The following is a 21,970-nucleotide window of genomic DNA, read 5'->3' on the forward strand; positions in this document are numbered from 1 at the left end:
AAATAATTCGAATAGTTCATTATTCGAATACCTTCCTATTCGAATACCTCACTATTCGAATACCTTACTATTCGAATACTTTACTATATATTCATTTATATCAGGGAGAAAACGCTTTTAAAAATATACAAATTACATTGGCCCTTCTCATGGTGCTAATCAGTTTTTCTCGATTTTTGAGCATTGTGATTTTTTGATTTGACCGCTTCATGTTTCAATTAGCTAATATAATAAGATTTCTTTGATATTGTTCTTGATAAAACATCGACAGGTATACATACTTATATGTGTGTGCATAACTAAATGTGCATAAAAACATCAGAGCGTTTCTAAAAAAATATTTGGTTTTCCCTCGTAACAATTCTTGTGTTTAGACGCCTTAATATTAATATTAGGGTGGCCCGCATCGCTCTTTCCAATTTCCCATATAAATTGTATGGAGAAATATGATTTCACATTTTCTATGTCCGCATCGTATTATACGATAACGGATCGAAATAATGGTTTTCTCTCAAGCGATAAATATGGAGCCTTATACATAAGCGATCGAAATTCCCCCAACTAAACTCAACCCAAAGAAAAGTTTGCCTGAAATGTCCATCTATATATTATATTGACATCGCCAGTTACCTAAGCGTATGCATGGTCGTAGGACTGTCTGCACTCGTTTATCGGGCTTAGGTCAGTCAGTAGCAGGTAGAGTATATGAGTATATGTATGTGCATATAATAGTACTGCGAAAGAAAATAATTTCACGCCTCAAGCAAAAGTAGTCCGCTAATCTAAGTAAATATTTACCAAAATATGAAACAAAAACAAAGCGCCGACACAATAAAAAGTAGGTAGTATTTTCATTTTATATTAGCCTTTGCGTGGTTTTTGAATTTGCATACATAGGTACATGCCCTTGTACAGAAACCGATTAGTAGTAGTCCGCTAATCTAAGTAAATATTTACCAAAAATATTCGAATAGTGAAGTATTCGAATAGTAAGGTATTCGAATAGTAAGGTATTCGAATAGTAAGGTATTCGAATAGTAAGGTATTCGAATAGTGAGGTATTCGAATAGTGAGGTATTCGAATAGCATTATTCGAATAAACGAATAAAAAATTCGAATAAATATTATTCGAATTACGAATACCTCTCGAATAAAAGATTTTATTATTCGAATAATTTTTATTCGAATAGTCCCACCACTAGTAGGGACCTACAGTTTCATGTCGACTCCGAACGGCAGATATTTTTTATGAGGAGTTTTTTAATGGAAGAAATACACTCGGAGGTTGGCCATTGCCTGCCGAGGTGCGACCGCTATTAGAAAACACTTTTTCTTAATTTTGGTGTTTCACCGACGGCTGTTTCGGCTACGGCGGCCGCCTTGAAATATAAGTACTTATATTGGAGTTTAGGGAGTTTATGCAGTATTACGCAGAGCTTCCGGAAAAACGGTACAGAGTTGGTACAAAATTATTGAAAGATCATTGTTATAAATGTATTGTAGTTGAGAGAGAGTAAAAAAGTTAATTTCATTTAAAAAATCGTCTTCTTCTATTTTTGCTTACTTACTTTTTCACCAGCCCGTAGTTTGACTTTTGTTCGCCGTTCAAGTTTATGAGTTTTTCACATCAGTCATAATTCAGTGAGCGCAGCCTGCTTGTGTGTACAAGTGCCGTATGTATGTATGTAAATAAAACTTCATAGTTTCCTTAAATCAACAACAAGTGTTATTTGGCATGCATAGTTTTAATTAATTACATTCTTTGACGACTAAATCTAATGTTAACAATAGTACAGCGTAAATTTTAATAAAAAAATATACATACATACACTTTTTTTAAAAATATACAAAAACATTATTCTTCTTCTTATTTTATTTTTCAAATTTATTTCCTATTGAACACTACTTTTGGCACCATCGTTTCGTAGCTACTGCGAATTTTTAAACAAATTTTCGTTTCTGTTCTTTTTTTCTCTCCCTCTCGGTTTGTATGTAATTTTATATTGTATTTCCCAGCTAAGCTGAATGTTGAGCTGCGTTTTTCTGCCTACAGCTTAGCTAATTTATGAGCATGTTGAGGTAGACTAGCAAAATTAATTTCATTTTCGAAAGAACAAACACTTTTGAATCTATCGTTGTGTGTGTGTGTATGTGTGTGAATACACTCTGTTTAGAAGTAAAAAACAAAAATTATATACTTATATGTACGTAGGTTGGTACACATGAATGCATGTTTGTACATCCGCTTGTATGCATATGTATGTACATATATAGAAATTCTTTGGCCTTTATGCGCATTTAAATAAATCATGTAAATCAGCTTATTTGGGATAGTATTTCGAGCGGCGCCAACGATTCAAAATGCTATTCGCCAAGACCCAAGCGAAAGCAGCACAAATCAGCTGTAAATGGAATGGTAATAACAATAAATATTATTAAACAATTACAACTCGTAATTTATTAGATATTAAAAAAAAAACAAAAACAATTTATGCATGACCGTCAATTGACTCACCTCAACCAGTACCAAACCGATGGATAAGAAATTAAAAGCGTCCCAACGATCAGAAATATATTCGAGAAACTTTTGTCGGCAACCGTCGAGGCTCAGTTTGTCATTGCTATAACAGCTGTAGGGTGGGTGCATGTAGTCGTTAGGGCCGACATTGCCACAGCAATCGAGCTATGGAGCATAAATGGATAAGGAAATAAATGATAATAAATTATGATGTACGAGTATGAATATGAATTACTTATAAATTATGCACACATGTTTTTATAAAAACTTTTACTAAACGAGGAATGCGCGCTTGCGTAATACGCAAAGTACGCATTTAGTGACGTAAATATAGTATATACAATGCTTGTCACAATAATGACAACGCGAGATATTGCAATGTTTGGCCTAATTATTGATTTTCTATATATATTTCTTTTTTTTTGTGTTTAGAAAAATATAGTTTATACTACAGCTCCCGATTTTGTTCCCACAATTTTGAACAGCCCGGGCAAATTAACAACGAGTACCCTTATACTTTTCGAAAACCCTTCGGCAATGTACGGAGGACTCAGAAAGTCCTGAGGACTCCACGCCATTCAATTTCTAAACACGTAGCTGCCTTTACCGGTCACTGGACGATCGGCACACACGCGGAAAAGCTAGATTTACCATTTAACCCCCATTGCAGGAGCTATGGGGTCCTTTCAGAGAAGGAGACTGTTGAGAACTTTCTCTGTTAATGTAAACAATGAATGTCACTGGATGCTCCTCTCTTCGACAGCCTGGGGCAGTGCGCCACCCTAAATCCATTCAATCTCCTCCATTACTGTGGGCAAAAAGTAAGGAGAATTTATTTGTCAAAGTTCGCGGGATTAAAATTTCGCACTAGTTATTTTTTTCATGAGTTGGCAGCACTGTTAATAACATCTGGGCCAACTTTCATGAGAATGTCATTATCAGTAATATATTTATGCTTGTGTTTACCAAACGACCAAGAGTGCATTTTTCGATTTTTACAATGTCTGATTTGATTGAGCAGAGAAGTGCCATCAAATTTTGTTTGCGGAATGAAATTTCGGCTGCGAAAACGTTTAACATGTTGCAGAAGGCATTTGGTAATTCGACCATGTCGCAGAAAAATGTTTATAAGTGGTACAAAGACTTCAAAGAGGGTTGAGAACGTGTTGATGACTTGGAACGCTCCGGACGACCATCAACGTCAACAGATGACCTACACTTCAATAAAGTGAAGGAGTTAGTGCTCAAAAATCGTCGGTTGACTGTTAAAGACCTTACTGATATGATCGGAATATCAGAAGGATCTGTTAAAACCATTTTGAAAGACCATTTGGGCCTACGAAAAGCCAAATCTCGTTTGGTACCGAAAACTCTCAATTTCTTGGAAAAAAGTCGTCGCGTTGATATGTGTGAAACAATGCTTTCAGACTATCAGGACAAGCTCAAATGCATCATTACGGGAGATGAGACTTGGATTTATGCTTACGACCCTGAAACAACCGACCAATCAAGCGAATATCGTGCTAAAGGCGAGGCCAGACCGAAAAGAGCACATCAAAGTCGTTCAAAAATAAAGGTCATGATGACAGTTTTTTTCGATTTTCGTGGTGTGGTGCACTATGAATTCCTTCCACCTGGCCAAACTGTTAATAAGGAATATTATTTGAGCGTTATGCGTCGTTTACGTGAGGCAATTCGTCTAAAAAGACCAGAATTATGGGCCAACAACTCTTGGTTTTTGCATCACGAGAATGCACTGTCTCACACTGCACTCGTTCTTCGTGACCATTTCGCCAAAAATTCCACGCATATCGTTTCGCAACCACCGTACGCGCCTGATTTGGCTCCGTGTGACTTCTGGCTATTCCCAAAACTCAAGAGACCACTCCGGGGAACGCGTTTCAAGTCGATTGAGCAGATAAAAGCTGAATCGAGGAAGGTGCTGATGGCTATACCGGAAATGGACTATTTGGCATATTTCGGGGATTGGAAAAATCGTTGGCATAAGTGTATTTCATCGAGAGGGGATTATTTTGAAGGGGATGAAATTGATTTACAAGAATAAATAAAGATTTTTCATTTTACAACCAAATTCACCTTACTTTTTGCCCACAGTAAATCAACAGTTCTGGCTAGCTGTAGATATCTTCCTATTGTAGGTCTCATAGTAGTATCAAAACGGCGCTTTAGTCCTACTTGGGGAGCGCCAGAGTGATACTTTAACCATTTCACCTACCTACCTACCTGTTCGATGGTCAATAGTCGAAAATTTTCGAGCATATCGAGGTTTTTCGAGCAATTGAAACAATATTTTTGATTATCTTCAATTTTTTACCATAATTTTGTTTTCAAGTTTTACAAAATTATTTACATACAGTGCTAATTTCGTTAGAAAACTAAAGAAATGCTGACAAATAAAATTGAGAGTCCTTGGTTTGCTGCTCAAGTTGGTCAAACGCTCAAAATTTACGAACAAACATTAGTACAATCAAAGAGTTTCGGTTGAGTATCGAGCTACTCGCCCTGCTCCATACCTGGGTATTTCGAGCTTTAGATCACATTACAACAAAAGCCATATAACAAGGAAAATAATTTCTAAAATTTTCTAAAAAATGTAAGTTCAATACAAAAAAAAATTAAAAAATTTCAGCAAACTTAAAAATCTTTAAGACGGAATTTTCAGAAAAATACTGGACATGCAGTTATGTACTATGGTATGTTAAATTTTTAGAGTACTCGTTATATGGAAGAAAATTTATTTCATTTATTCATTTAGTAAGTCAAAAAATACAAAGTTTCTAACAGACTACATAGAACTAAGGGTATTTGTAAGAATTATTTATACATACATGTTCCGAAATCAAAAGCCAAAGAACTTGAAATATGGTTGAACTCATTCAATGTTCTAATCAAAGGTGTTCTCGAGGCATAAACAGTTCTAACCCGCTCTAGGAAGAATAAAGATTCGAAGATTTTTTCGAGGTATGTAAAAATGAAAGCGCTCTGTATAGGTGAGTCAACTGCCCCATTTATAATATCGAAAACAGAGCAGAGCGACAGTATACTTTTCTACTTTGTAACGATTTTAAGTTTAGTAACGCACATCTTGCATTATAAGAAGGAATCGGATCAGTGAAGTTCAAAGATCTCAGTGGCAAACAAAGAAATTTCTTTTGAATACGTTCAAGTGTATTGATATGGCACTAATGATAAGGCCGCCAAATAAAGACGGCATACTCCAACTTGGATCGTACGAGTGACTTCAAAGTATAAGAGTCCGTAATCGGAAGCAAACCACCGAATGAAGGCAAGTGTAGAATACGATTTGGCGGTGACAAAATTTAAATGACTAAGTAACTGAAAGGTGAAGACGAAGATTACACCCAAATCAGTAATATCATTAAGAGTATTAAGGCACGAGTTCTTTATAAAATATGAGGTAGAGATTATATGCTTTGACTTAGAAAATGACACATGAGACCATTTCTTAATATTTAATTGAAGTAGATTCCTATCGCACCATGCCACGACGTTCTTAAGGTCTGATTGAAGATTGTATGAATCAGACAGCTTTCGTACAGTTTTAAAAATGTTTAAGTCGTCTGCATATAAAAAAAAATCAGGAAAATGAAAGCATTCAGATATGTCAGTAATAAAAATTATAAAGAACAAACGGCCCAAAATGTTGCCCTGAGGGACACCAGACGAGGCAATAAAAGGATAAGAAGATACATTATCGATAACAACGACACATTCGCGACTTAAAAGGTGCGATTTTATCCATTTAAGGAAAGTAGAGTAAAACCCAAAACTTATTAGTTTAGAGATTAATGTTGAGTGGCAGACTTTATCGAAGGCCTTGGAAAAATCTGTCTAAACTGCATCAACTTGAAGGCTATTATTACAAGCCGAGTTACAAAAGTCTGAGAAAACAGCAAGATTAGTGACAGTTAACCTACCAGCCATAAAACCATGCAGATTACTTGGTATATTACGTTTTAAAACAAAGTATAATTTTTGTTTTACAATATACGCAAAGAGCTTTGAAACCGTTGAAAGTTTGGAAAGAGGTCTGTAGTTCGCGATGTCATTTTTAGTCCCAGCTTTAAATATAGGTGTGATAGAGATAACTTTCGAAGCATCTATGAATTGTCCACAAGCTAACGATTTATTAAAAATTATCAAAATTGGATAGGTAAGAGCAGAGCATTTTTTGACAAAAAGATCAAAAAAAAGATCATAATCCATCAACATCCACTTGCCATGCGCTTTTGATGTGCTTAATACGATCCCAAATATCATCAACAGTTAACTGGAGAGAACCAAAATTAACAGAAGAAGAAGTATCCTCTCTTTCATTTTTAATTGATCCTGACGTTGGTACAAAATTGGAACTAAAAAAGGCCGCAAAAAGGTCAATAACCTCCTTGGTAGAGGAAACGTAGTTTCCATTGACGAAGACATCTAAGGGAATGCTAGAGCAGCACTTCCTGGATTTTACATATTGCCAGAACGCTTCGTAGGATTCGTTTTGATTTCATCCTCAAATCTTCGAACATATTTATACTGCAGAAAAAAGGTAATTATTAAAAATCAACGCAAATTCTTAGCTATATTAAATTTGCACTTTCTTATAGCAAAATTGAATGGGCTATAAAAGTTCATATCCAAAATTTTTCTAAAAACTGTTACTAAAATTACGGAAATTTTTATAACATTTGTTTAGTTTTTTCTAAATGTTGTGCTAATTTTGAAACGCTATAAAGTGGCACAAAATTAATCATCCAATTTTGTTTATAAGTAATTTTTTTCTTTAACTTAATAAAAAATGATTATTAAAAATCGACGCAAATTTTTAGCTGCATTAAATTTGCACTTTCTTATAGCAAAATTGAATGGGCTATAAAAGTTCATATCCAAAATTTTCCTAAAATTGTTACTAAAAAAGACGGAAACTTTTATGAGAATTTTTTAGTTTTTTTCTAAAAGTTGTGCTAATTCTGAAACGCTATAAGGTGGCACAAAATTAATCATCCCATTTGTTTATAAGTAATTTTTTTCTTTAATTTAATAAAAAATGATTTTGCGTGATCGAAATCTTTATTTTGATCTTTACGCGCTCCATTGATTTGCATTTGATCATTTGCAAAGTTTACAAAATTTCCGATAGGATGATTAATTTTGCGCCACCTTGTAGTTCCACTTAATGCGATTAGCAGTCATGTTAGCCATTTGACCTGTGCTGGTACTATCCATCGAAATAAAGGGTATTTCAAAAGACGCGCCTAAATTTTGTTTTAAAATAACACTTTTAAAAATTTAAACTGTTGCAGGTTTCACTATTTTTATTCAAAATCCACCAAACAGTCGATTCATGAATGCCTAATTGTTGAGAACGTCGAGATATCGATATTAAAGGTTGTTCATCAACACTTTGGCCTACAGCAACAATATTCTCAACAGAACGTTCAGTTTCTGGTCTGTCGGTTATTTTTCTATTCTTAAGGGGCTACATGGGTTTCGTGGGTTAAAAAAAACGATTTTTTTTACTTATTAATTTCTACAACATCTCAAGTATATTATCCTAAATTTTCAAGTCGACCTGAATAATAATTTCGGAGATACAGCCTTTGGAAGGTGTGCGTTCCAAGCCACTTTTATTGTTACATAAAACTTTAAACGCGTTTTTCTCGGAACCGTGTTTTCAAAGTCGATTGTCAAATGTTCTCGAAAACTACTCAACCGATATTACTGAAATTTTACACAGGTGTTTGAAATACAATTTACTCGTGCTTGAACGAAGGATTTTTTTTTTTTAATTACAACTATTTAAAAAGAAACAAAATGTCAAGCAAATTTGACGGATATTTTAATTTTTTTGGAAAAATGTCTGCCAAAATTCCAATTTTTACTTTTTTTCTTTCCTTCGTTCAAGCACGAGTTTATAGTCTTAACTAAAACACTTATTTTTTTTTCATTTTTGATGATTCTCTCAGGAGTTATGCTGACAACGCGGACGCACCTTTTTTTCGAGGGGTTACCGGAAATGACGTCACAATGGAGGAGTTTTAATTTTTTTTTTAAAATTTCAGAAAATATTCTTTATCTTTATGTATCTATAAGACAGAAAAAAGTTTGAATTAAATAAATATTTTTTTACATAGAAACCCATGTAACCCTTTAACAGAACCAATTTCTTCAAATTTGTTCATCATCCTTTGAACTGTTGACTCATTCGGTCGATTATTTTCACCAAAAAAATTTCGAATTTTGCTTTATATTGTTCTTAAAGATCGACCATTTTCATAATCAGTTTGAATCATTTTAGCACCTTGTATCCATCTATGCACAGTCCAGGAATTATTATCTACTACCAGCTAGAAAAACGCCTTATAACTACCTGAATGAAAATTGTAATTCATTTTCTTTCGACTGCCTTCAATTTTTTAATATTCAGTTTCATCAAATAACGAAAATAAAAAAAATTAGATGCGCATTTACAAGCCGCATAAACACAAGATATCAATGAAAAGAAGCCGACATATAGTTCTTAAATTTGAAATAGCATAATTTATTTTTAACTATTAACCACATAGTCACGCTCCTAGAAATATGAGTAAAATATGAAACTTCAAAAATCGCCGTGTGCGCCAAAAATTTTATGTGAAACTAATTTATTTTTTGTGTCATGATATGAACTACATATGTACATCTCCGCAAAACAAAAAAAAAAGAAAATTATATAGAAAATAATTTAATAGTTCATACTTATTCATGCAATATCTCGCACGACTGTTATTCTGACCGCTACCGTATATGTAGACCTATGTATGCACAGATATACATACATTTGCATGATTTATGTTATGTAACTTTATATGTATATGTGTGTATATATAAATGTACTTATGTCCACAAGCATATGTATGTATGTATATGTGTCCATAATACACCTTAAAACGCATGCTTACCCATCTTTCGATGCTCGCTATTTGACTGGCATTTTCCGGTTTAATTGGCACTGGCTGGTTGCGCCATAACTGATCGAAGGTCTTATCAACATTGATCAGCAATGTCGATTGGAATATCCAAAAGAAGCCAACTGTTAATGTTTGTAGCACTGCCCATAAAATCAAAATTATGGCGAACTATGTGCGTATGTTGAGGCATGGAAAAGGAAATGACATTGAAAAATAAATACGTAAATATGTAAAAAATTATAAAAAATGTTGGTTACCGTTTTGGAGATTCGACTGCTTTCATGCGACGCACCCAGTGAACCCAAGATAGCGGTCAAGATTACGACAATGCCCAGGCCGAGTATAATGAAGGCGGCTGTGTAGAATTGTTCGAATTCGAGGATAACATAGACGCCAACGCCAACAATGGCCAAGCCGAAGAGCTGAAATTGTACAGTAAAAACAAAAGTAATATAATTATAGGTATGTAAAAACGCGAAGCAGCAATAAATTAACCGCATTATAAATGTTACATTTGTACAAAGTGGCGCAAAATGAATCACTCTATCGGAAGATTTATGATTTTTGCAATTGGTGGTGTACGCCAAACATATTTGGGCCATGTGAACTAGATAGCTGCAGTAAACAAACAGCCATATAATGGAGCGCGTAAAGGTCAAAATGAAGGTTTCCATTACTCAAAATAGTTTTTGTTTCAAGTATACAAAAAGACAAAATCAAAGTTGGGTGATTGATTTTGCGCCACTTTATACCTTCTACAACAGAAAATCATATGTATAACTAAAAAGTGTCAAAACGTTTACAAAATTTCAAAAAAATCAATAAAATTTCATAATAAACAGTTTTAATAGAATGAATGGACCTACTTATATGATCAACTAATGATTTATTTTTATTTAGTAAAGAAGTAATTCAAAATTGGATAATTAATTTTGCACCACCTTGTATATCTATATGCGCATACATTGAGCCTTATAATAATAATTTAAAATTCATTTCAAAGTATGAATAATTTATTAAAAAGCATTGAATAGTTTTCCCTTTCTCGGTGCTACTCAGCTCCCTATAAGTTGGGCCAATTCTAATAAAGGGCATCGTCTTACAGTCTTGCGGAAAAACTTAAGACCATTAAAGGTGAAGTAAAAATATTAAATCTGGATGTTCCGAACTTGTGCGTGTGTGTGTTTTTTGGGGTAAATTTGAATACTACAACTATAAAAAATGTGGAATTATACATATTTTTTATTATTTTATTCAACAACTGCTGAGGTGTAGTAATTTAACGAAGGTAAGATATTTAAAATTTTATTATTACTATTTTTTTTTTCATTTCATGAATATTGTTCCAAATTTTCAAAGCGATCTTGGCAAAATTTACAAGCTTATGCGTATTTGAGCGCGCGTTGCCACAAGCCGAGTTTCTATACCTGCGCTCGACCTTAAAGGGTTTTACTTATTTCCTGTTATTGTTGAAGCCCAAGGGAGTGCGTCATACAATTGGAGTGCGCCTTATAAAGTATTAGTTTTGTTCGTCGTGAGACCACTTTGCTATTCAATTGCCTACTTAGCCCAAAGTAGCACTTGTTGGCAAGAGAGATTTTCCGTAGCATTTCAAGGCTGTCATTGTTATCGGTGTTGAACACCGCCATCTTACATAGCTCTATTAGTTTTGCGGGGATACCAAATTGATATATCAAATTCATTCAGCATATAGACAACTTGTTGTTGTTGCTGGTGTTGTTGTAGCAACTTACTAAACCATGTCAGTGCAATGTAGTTACCGGTCGTCTGCGTCTAGCTCATCTAACGGTAGGCCCAGGAAACTTGTTGTTTCGATAGGTTGGGTCCAGAGGGAAAGGGATGTTAGATGAGTGGATGTGATGGGGCATATGAAAAGATGGTTATTATCGTACCTTCACATGGGCTTATGTTTGGTATGTCCAGGTCAATTCTTCATAGGTAGGAGTTTAGCCTGCTACAGTATCCAGAACATAATTGGGCCAAGGTTTCGCGGGTCTCTCGGGATAGCTGGAGCTATTGCGGCAATTACGGCATTCGGGAGTGGAGAGCTTAGGAAGGTGGTAAGTGTCTCCCGATAAATGCCGTTAAGTGCATATCTAAGCATTGTCCGGTCCTGTAGCTGACGGTTACTTTTGCCCTGGATCTCGTCGGCTCTGATTCAAGCAGGTGTCTACATGAGTGAAACCTACGGTAGCATCCGAGTAGAAACTGTTTGCTGAGCAGTTTGTTGTGCTCTTTGGCAGGAAGCATTTGTGTCTCATTATGTAGGTGTTGTAGGGGGGCATCAAGAGGCATCTCGTGGCTGTTCTAATATCAGTGTTTTAGCATGTCGGGGGCTTTGTCCAATGCGTACCACTACTTCCAGGCGACTAGACAGACGCAGCGTAATTTAGAACCGAACTAATCCGGCGGCCGCCGTAGCCGAATGGGTTGGTGCGCGACTACCACCCAAATTGGGGGACATCAGAATTCGTTTTAGATGTATGGTTCCTTCGACAAAGTTTCTTATTTTGATCCCTAGAATATGATTTTCACAGAGCAATGGGCGATTTTTTTGCCTCCCCTCAAATCGACCCGGCCTAATGTATATGTATATTTATATAAATTACTATTTATCACAGTGATTCAGTTGCATTTGGAATACATGGTATGCATTTGAAGACTATCTCATCAGATGCCCATAAATTGGCTAGATTGTGTTCAGAAAATGTTTCTCAAATTCGCACTTCGCTCTTTAGATTTTCAGCTTCCATATGAGTATCGCTGTCGCCAAAGCTCTGTTATCGCCTTCTTGCAGCTCTCTTCTGGTCAACTCCTGCAAGGAGGAGAACAAACGTCCCGAATGTGCAATAAACATTTCTGTTATCTATGTTCCAGGGCGAATGAACATAGAGGGAAATGAAATTACCAATGAGCTTGCCAGAGAAGGGCAGAGAGAACCGGTTTCAGTTGTTCCCAACTTAGACATCTGGGTCCCCCGATGTGTCTATTTTAAAAAAGCGCAAGACAAATGGAGTTTCCTCTTGTCCTGGTCTATCTCAAAAACTCTTTGGCTTCAGTACGACAGAAGAAAGACGCTTAATTCAATTTCTCATAGCACAAAAACTCATAGCGGTAGTCACCGGTCACTGGGTGATCGGAGCTCATGCGGAGAGGCTTGGACTTCAGTACAACTCCCTTTGCAGAAGCTGTGGGGATCCGGCAGAGAAAGAGACTGTTGAAAACTTTCTTTGCAAATGCCCGGTGAGAACACAATATATTAGTAATGCTCCTATTTATCATACCATTAGAGAACCCTGTACTACTTTTTTTAACAAAGGAAGTTTTTTTAAATCTCTTAAATTATTAGTTTAAATGATTTTTATTTAGAATATTTTTAATTAATTTAATTTGTGAATTATTTGTAGTCATAAAAAGTTGTTTTGTACCCTATACATTGAATAAAGTTGTTAAGCCGTAGATTTAATAAATAAATAAAAATTGTTAACAAGAATATTCCAACAACTTTGTTCAACATATTACATACATGTCGCTTCACCTTAAGAATGGATTCACTTGGCACTCATTAGCGCCATATGTCATATTTTGTTACCGGAACTTTTTATTATTATAATTTTTTATGTTATACAGTGCCATTTACTCTTTAATTTAAGTAACCAAATAAATTCAGCTGTTTAAAGGATGTACATTTATACATATGTATGTATATACGCTTTTTCTAAAAAAATCAGCAATTAAAGAAACTGAAATTAGACGAAAATTCTATATATGTCCCGCAAATATTTCATTTTTCAATGATGTGCATATATTAATCAAATAATAAAATCCACCTTATTTGTAAACTAAGGCATACTTGATTCCAAAAGTCTATAAATGTCTTCAACGCTTTTATTTATCGAGTAGTAATACCGAAATCAGCAACCAAATCAGTGCAAGGGCATCGCGGTGACAATTTCTTATTTTATCACATACTAAAATATGAGAGCGAAAAGCAAAAAATAAAAGCCAATAAGCCAATAACGTCAACTTGCAATAAATTATTTATTCAATTATGGTAATTTTTCATTTTTACAACAAATCATTTTAACAGTGCAAAAATGTGATGACGCCGATTCAAAGACAGATGAGAAAAACTTTTAAGGCGCGTTCAAAACACAAAAACAAAAGTACACAAAAATATTAAAAATGCTCAATGCAACAGGCTTGCAGGCTGGTAGGCGCATGCACTGTTTATCGGCGTGTACTTATATCCATTTTTTAGAAGGAAACGCTCATATAAATTCCCACATTAAAAAAATTGTTTTTGTTGTAATATTATTTTACCAAATTAAGTTCATAGTGGTTTTATATTTTCATTTATTTTACAACGATTTATGTGCTGTTTGGCAAAGGGTAAGTATTCATTCGATAGAACTTTTTCTACTCTACAAAACTATCTTATTGTACAATATTTTTTAGTTATTTATTTTTTTATTAGTTTTGAGGCTTAGAAATGGAATATTCAGGAGACAAAAATCAACATTTTCGACATCTGCTCTTCTTTCCTTTTCATCGAGGTCAAAAATCTGCTGAAGTGGCCCGGGATATTTGCGGTGTATATGTAGAAGTTGTCATAGGCGAGTCTACAGCACGAGAATGGTTGGTGACTTTGACGTCGATGACACGCCCCGCAAGGGAAGATCTTCTTACCTCAATGAAGAACGTCTCAAATTACTTTTGAAGGAGATCAGTCGTAAAACCAGTCGTCGAATTGGCACGGGAAATGAGAAATGGTGGCTATATATGAATGATGTCTATATAAAGCAAAGAAAGTAGCGGGTGGCTCCAAGCGATACGCCAAAGCCGATAGTCAAGCCAGATCTTCATTAAAAAAAAAATCATGATATGTGTTTGGTGGGACTGGGAGCGCATGGTGTACTGGGATATGCTCGAAAAGAATGCCACGGTCGACAAGGAGCTCCACATTGCCCAGCAACACCGCGTGGGCGAGGCTATTCGACTGAAAATACCTGATTGACATGGTCAAAGCATACTCCTTCACGACAGTGCCAGGCCCCATATTGCAGAAGTCGTCAAAGCGGCATTCCAAGAGCTTGAATGGGAGTTCCTTCAGCATCCATATGAAGAGCGTCACCTTCAATGATAAAGAGGTCCTTAAAAACTGACTCAACAACTTCTTTAACACCAAACCAGGCGATTTTTGGCAAAACGGCATCAACAAATTGGTCGAGAGGTGGGAAGAGGTTGTAGACAGCAATGGCGAATATATAATTGATTAACTTGTTGATTTAATTATTGTTTTTGTTTAAATAAAAGTCTTCGGTAAAGACGCTACGAACATATTCCCCAACCGAATATTTACTACATTGGCCACACTACTAGGCCAACTTTCCCCCAACCTGTCATTTACGCATTTTAACGTTGTTCCGCAAATCGACTAATGGCAAATGGAGCGTATTTTTAGAAGCTTTTTTGATGGAGAGAAGCAACTATTGCCTGTCGAGGGTAACCGTTGTTATAAAACATTTGTTCGATATTGGGCGATTGCCACAAATTTTTCAATACAGAACCGAATATTTTTGGCATGGCAGTTTAATCCAAGAGCAAAATTTTTAGAAATACGTAAATAAAATAACTCATTTAATTTAATGAAAATAATTGTAATGCATTTTAGGATTGAGAATCAGCAATTGCGACATCCACATATGTTGGTTTATTTTAATGCTCATCTGATGACTTCTAGCTGGTGCTGTTATTTAGTTATTTTTTGTTTTGTTTATTGATATACCAAAAATAAAAGATATTGTGCTTCGTTTTTCGATTTTCATTATCCAAAAAGCCAATCAAACCCCGAACCTATTACAAATACATTTTATGACGTCTACGTACTTAGGAAGGTGAACATTATTTTGCTTTATGTGAGGGTGTCTTACATAATTCACTACGCTTGTTTGGCGGTCATTTAATCTATGTACTACTTACTTACGTACACACAAACAAATATTGGCTTAAAACTTATTTTATGTAGTAATGGAACTTGTTTAGACATAATACTTTGCAAAGCTGTTTAATTTTATATAACACAAGCTCATATGTACATAGGTATGTAGGTGTGGTTGTACATACATATTACTCTTCTTTAGCAACTGTGTTAAGGCCAAAAGTACTCTGGTGATAAGAAAAGTGAAATCTTCGCGTCACTATTTATTTTGAGCTCAGCGATAAGACAGTCTACTTTTGCCTTACCATATGTATAAGTATATATATATATATGTATGTGTACTCAGATGACACAGAATAGTTTAAAGCAACTAAGAAAGTGTTAAGTTCGGTCGGCAACGAACTTTATATACCCGCACAAATTTTTGAAAAAGTTTATTTCGGAGTGCTGTTACTTTTTGGAATCAGAGCGGCGAACAGAAATTTGGTCAATCAAGCACAGTATTACAGTTGCTGACGTTTTACTGCTGCGAAATACCGTTAGATGGAGTAATATTTTGTTGCATATTTATTTTCGAGAAAAGTACGTTCTTCACTGAAATTATCAGAAAACTATTCTATAAGTAGGTCAAATGCGGTTACTTTAATAACCATTTTCTTCCACCAAAATTAGGAAACGTGTTTTCTAATAGGGGTCGCCCCTCGGCAGGGAATGGCAAACCTCCGAGTGTATTTCTGCCATGAAAAAGCTCCTCATAAAAAATATCTGCCGCTCGGAGTCGGCTTGAAACTGTAAGTCCCTCCATTTCTGGAACAACATCAAGACCCACGCCACAAATAAAAGGAGGAGCTCGGCCAAATACCCAAAAAGGTATAGGAGCCAATTAGTTATATATATATATTAGGCCGGGTCGATTTGTGGGGAGACAAAAAAATCGCCCATTGCTCTGTGAAAATCATATTCTAGGGATCAAAATAAGAAACTTTGCCGAAGGAACCATACCTCTAAAACGAATTCTGATGTTCAGTATAACCAAAATGTTAGCAGATAAATAACTTTTCAAAATCTTGCTTATTTTTCAAAATCAATGCAAAAACACCGTAGCAAGAGCTCTCCAAAAAAAAAATGACCTATCTTACCCCATTCTACTCTACATAAATATTTCCGATTAAAAACTAACTACTCATCATCCGATAGGTCATTGTCACTGGTTGTAATCTTGACACCAGCATAATTTCGAAAGTACTCATGACCAGTTGCGATCATGAATTAAGGATCAATTTACAATACATTTAAAAATTAAGAAATTTGTTAGTATTCAAAAACCTTCAAACAGTTGGAAAGTTCTAAGTTCAATATCCAAAAGGCGATACCGGAGCAAACTGAATGGCATTCGAAAGGAGAAGAATTTTGCCTCAAGGTGAGGAATGACATAACCTGAAATATAGTGTTTTTTATAACTTTTAGGCCAAAATATAATATATCGGTGGCCTCAGTAAAGCAATAACGTCGGTGAATTTGGAATCATTACGTCGAAAATCTTTGAAAAAAATAAAAAAAAAACAGAGTATTCTGGTAAAATTGCTTGTCGGCCTTTGTGGCTCATGACTGGTTAAGCAAATAATTGATAACAGCTTAATATGATTATATGTAAGCATATGCATCTTCACGCCCCGGACTTTTCCTAGCGATAATACGCCTGAACTCAATACAAAACGGTGGTAATATCATACTTTCACTACTTCTGAAGGCTCTTTACGATTCTACTCATGATGACCTTTACCGCCCTACTTTGCTCAGCTTCGAATTAAAAATCAAAATTCCAAACATTTATACAAATTTTCGATGAATGTAAATCATCAGCTATTGATGGTGATTTATTAACTGCCATACCACGCAATAGTCATTACTAACAGGTGGTAAAAGCGTTTGGCTTGCGAAAGCGTTTGATTAATTGCAAACCAAAAAGTTGAAATATGGCAAGGAAGCACAATAAATTGTCACTTAACAAAGCCAAAAGCGGCAAAGTCTATTTCATAAATGATTCAGCAGTCATGCTACACGTAACTATTATACAAATGCACATACACGTACACACATACATATATATGTATGAATTTATAGAGTAAACAAATCCATGATTAGATAAGAACAATAAGCGATGAAGGCGGCTGTCAAGTGCAATTCTTGCAAGTCTTGTCTGCACGAAATATATTGTAAATATGTACATATGTATGTGTATGTAAATACAGGGAAATCTACTTAAAATGAACTAAGATTAAATAGAAATTTCACATAGCAAACGATAACGATCCGGAAGAGAAATCCTTCGCTTTGCCGTGACAGTCAGCACTAGGGTACTAGAATATCGCAAGAATTGATAGGGAATGTTGCAGGATGTTACAACAATAGTAGCAAACATAAATTCTTCGCAAGAGGATAGGACTGTAGAGGCTAGAGAAATGATGTGTATGCTCCAAAAGAAATGAGTACAACCAAAAACAACATCAATTTCATGAGCGTCCACAATATTAAACTATTACTTTAAATTTCCTAAAAGAAGACAAGAAATTACATTGGTTACATTGATTAATTAATTAAGAGAAGAAGATATGGAAGTAATTTTCGAGGTACTGAAGCAGATATCGAAGAAAATATTGGCACATAATTCTCCTTGATAAAACATATACATAAATGTATATATATATATATATTCCGGTGGTTCCGAGATGGAACATAAGGCCTCAAAAAAAAAAAAAAAAACATTATTCCCCATAATTACGCAGACATATGTACATACATATAAACGATGACAAGTAATGATGAGAAGGAGAGGATAGCAGTAATCTCATGAACCCTTCCACGCATAATCAACGTCTTCATCAATTGAGGAAGCATCTTCTACAAAAAAGATGGGGTGTTAACTGCATGAGCTCCACAATGGAATTGATACCCTAAAAGATACACTAATACAACATCTACATCTTTGCAATTTCGATGGTATAGATTATAATGCTTGGGTAAAAAGATTATTTGAATAGGTATACATTGGCGCGAGGATAGGCAGAGCTGAGGCAGAGTCTATGAATACTGCAAGTATAGTCAGATGTACATACCAGACAGTTAGTTACATATGTAGAAAAGGAAATAGGTAAGTATATTATAAAAGTCCATATAAGAAATTGAGCCAACACACCCATGCTGATTTAACCTGATATACCTCAGCTAAGCGCCCAGCCATAAAGAAAAAAATTTATCAACAGGGGTTAACTAAATCGAAGCGGGTTGTTTGGGCTTGTGATTTTCATATAGGTTGCGCTTTGAACTTATTTCTCTTGGCGGAAAAAATATTCTAGTTTCTTAATCTGTTATTTCTGCATGCATACACGTTCATGTGTCATCATCATCCATCAGCATTATAGCTCTGGGTAAGCATCTTCTTCCATTGAACTAGTTCAAGAGCTTCCATCTTCCGTCTTTCAATTTTTTACTTTTAATTTCTTCAGGTCTTCGGTGATGTTTTGTAGCCGTGTCTGCTTAGGTCTGTCTTTACATCTCACGCTGATTGGATTATAGTTTATTATTTCTTTCTATGGTCGTGATTATTGCATACGCACTACGTGACCGGCCCAGGGTAGTAGTTGCACCTTAATAAACCCTACAACGTCCTCGCCGTTGCATAGGTCAATTAGTTGGTTGTTATAACGTTTTCGGTACGTGCCGTTGTCATCTCCTATGGGACCAACATTTTTTTTTTTTTTCAAAATAAAGCGTTCGAAGATCCGAAGCCTTTCATCTTCCGCCAGGGTAATGGACCAAATCTCAGCACCGTTCATAGGCACTGCCTTGACTATGGCATGTAAAAACATTGAAATTTGCTTTGAAAAAAAAAACATCCCTCTAAAACTATTTCTTGATTTTCACATTTTTACAACAACGGAAAGCCTATGTATCATAGACGGTTTGTGTTTGACACTCATTTTAGCTAGGTGTTACCACCTTTTTATATAAAAAAAAATATATACAATCAAAATGAGTTACATGTATTACAGCATTGGTATCCCGGCAAATATTAAAACAAAAATCTATTCCAAAAACTTGTTTAGTGTTGCCACCTGAATTCCATTGCAAAAATAACAGTTTGTCACTAATTTAACTTTCATCTAGAAATCTAGGTATAAAATGAAAGGGTTTTTACAAGCTTAACTAAAAAAAATTGTATGGTGTTGCCACATGACTTTAATTGCGAAAATAGTAACTTTGGATAATTTCATTTAAATACTAAAAACGGATATGTGATGAAAGGTGTTTAAATAAAAAAATTTTTATCTGGTGTTGCCACCTATTTGCTTTTAACTATTAAATTGCAAAAATAATAGCAAACATATGTTAGCTGTAAAAATACATACAATATATCACTGTAACAGTAGCTTTAGTCCAATAACATTTTTAAAGGGTGTTGCCATCTGATTAAACAAATTTCATTTTTTAACAAAGTTTAATTAGATTTTGGGGCATAGGTATCAAACCAAATGTGTTCAAAATAATGGTAACTATTTGGGTATGGCATTGCCACCTAACTTGTATTGTAAATACAATAATATAATATGCAGCTGAACTAAGCATTGGGATGTGGTTATCATGAAAATTATAACTGGACACATTTTATGATAATTATAAAGTAATTTTTGTTTGTCTTTCCCTTTAAGAAATTTAAAGCTGCTAAATATTTTAATTATGAAATGGATTAAGCATTTCATTTTATAAGCAAACAAAGCGGCGGGCATCAGTTTGTATTTTAATAAAAATGTGTAATCGTAAAAAGGAGATCTCAAGGACTGCACAACTGGAGAGGCATCTGCGTGCTGCCTGTGATTGCTAAAACAATAGCTGGCACAATTCTCAAACGGCTGAAAATCCATCTGGGAGCATCTATAAGCTTCCGCTAGGTCAGTTTTCGCAGTGGATTCTCTTGTGCCGATCAAATAAACACCCTTAGAATTATCATCGAGGAATGTGTTGAGTATAAGCTTAAGCTGCTTTTGCTTTTTATTGACTTAGAAAAAACCTTCGGCAGCTTCAAACGAAAAGCCATCTAGTCTGCTCTGTGAAGGAAAGGTATCTCAGATAAGCCAATTGCTCTGATAAGAGAGAGCTACAGATACGTTAGCTGCTACGTCCGGCACAAAGGACTGCTTTCTGAGCCATTCCACGTGCTGAGCGATGTATGACAAGCATATTGTCCCCAAAGTAGTTTCTCCTTGTTCTCGAGGATGTGGCACACTTCAAGTAGCACTTACATGCCGGTTTGATACCATAATGTGGGCCATTACCTGTGCAAAGAAAAGTTATTGGGAAGAGAAAACCTTCTACAGCCATCCAATGCTGTTGATGTAGTGAAGGAGAGAAAAGGGATATAGGCTGGAGAATTTCTTCAAGTCATCCCGTAAGGGCACGCTAAGGAATCTCAAGCGCCTAGCGGCCAGAGCCGGACTTTTGCAGAGAAAATGCCCAACAGTCTATTTCTTTGTAGGATCCCCACAGATTCTGCAATAGGGGTAGTACGGAATTCCAAGCTTCTCCGCATGAGTACCGATCACCAATGAACACCGCAATGAGTTTGGAAATTAAATGGCGGGGGATGCCCATCACCTTAAGCGTTCTGTTTCTATCGTATTGGAGGTCTGTCTCATTGTGCGCTATTTGGAAAATTCAGCTAACTAGCTTACAAACTTTGCCGCATGAAACTGTCTGCTTCAGTCTGAGACTGAGTATATTTACGCTTTGTCCTCCACTTTGCCCTTGACACGAAAATGGATTCGCCGCAGATGTAGGTGATGATGGCATCCGTACTTCAACTTCGGCACCTTGAGAGACCCAAGATCGATACCCAGTACCAGGTGGAAACCCGTCTCCGAAGTGGTAGCGGATTTCTGCCTAGTGCACGAGTATACTCTCCAGAGAGTCATGTCAAGTTCTTCGTTTTGAACACGAATGCGTGTGAGGAGTTCTGCTGAACTAAAGGAGGGACCCGAAATCCAGACACCCGCTCGTACTAGCCTTTCTTTGCTACTCTCAACAAGAATAAACTTGCTGGTTTCGCAGACTGAAATTTTTGCTATCTCCTTTTCCAGCCATTCTCGGGAAAAAGTGTTGGAACCGTGCACCTTTACGATGCTGTCCACCACACTTTTACCCTCGAAAATCGGCGCGTCTATCGACTGACCGATAGCTTTCCAAAGGTAGCTGTCAAGATAGACACTTGTTGCCCTTTGGACAAAAGACCGTCTTGTTTGTCGGTGTGTATCTCTACCGTCATTGCCTTTGCTGCTACTCTCACGAATGATTCGCGTTTGAATCTGCAATAACTTCAGTGTTTTTACCGAAGCTTACCTGATTCGCACCAGGTTTGACCATTGTCCAAGATTTACTCGGTACCAGATATCCATCTGAGTTTACTGAGAGATTGATATGTGTATCGCTCACACCCATTCGGCTCTGCATTGACAG

General features: G+C 35.7%; 1 protein-coding gene across 3 annotated transcripts in view; it reads right to left on the reverse strand.

Annotated features, from left to right (window-relative positions):
• Positions 1–1,707: 1,707 nt before the first annotated feature.
• LOC128867728 (protein late bloomer) overlaps positions 1,708–21,970 on the reverse strand; it is a 51,680-nt gene continuing 31,417 nt past the window's right edge. For all 3 annotated transcript variants that reach the window (XM_054109182.1, XM_054109183.1, XM_054109184.1), the window contains exons 3-6: positions 9,756–9,920; positions 9,490–9,666; positions 2,516–2,683; positions 1,708–2,402 (exon numbers count right to left, since the gene is read on the reverse strand). In XM_054109182.1, the coding sequence (XP_053965157.1) occupies positions 2,322–2,402; positions 2,516–2,683; positions 9,490–9,666; positions 9,756–9,920 (591 nt within the window). In that variant the 3' untranslated portion in view covers positions 1,708–2,321. The remainder of the gene's footprint in view (positions 2,403–2,515; positions 2,684–9,489; positions 9,667–9,755; positions 9,921–21,970) is intronic.

The sequence above is a fragment of the Anastrepha ludens genome, chromosome 6 (genome assembly GCF_028408465.1).
Source record: "Anastrepha ludens isolate Willacy chromosome 6, idAnaLude1.1, whole genome shotgun sequence".
NCBI classification, from domain to species: Eukaryota; Metazoa; Arthropoda; class Insecta; order Diptera; family Tephritidae; genus Anastrepha; species Anastrepha ludens.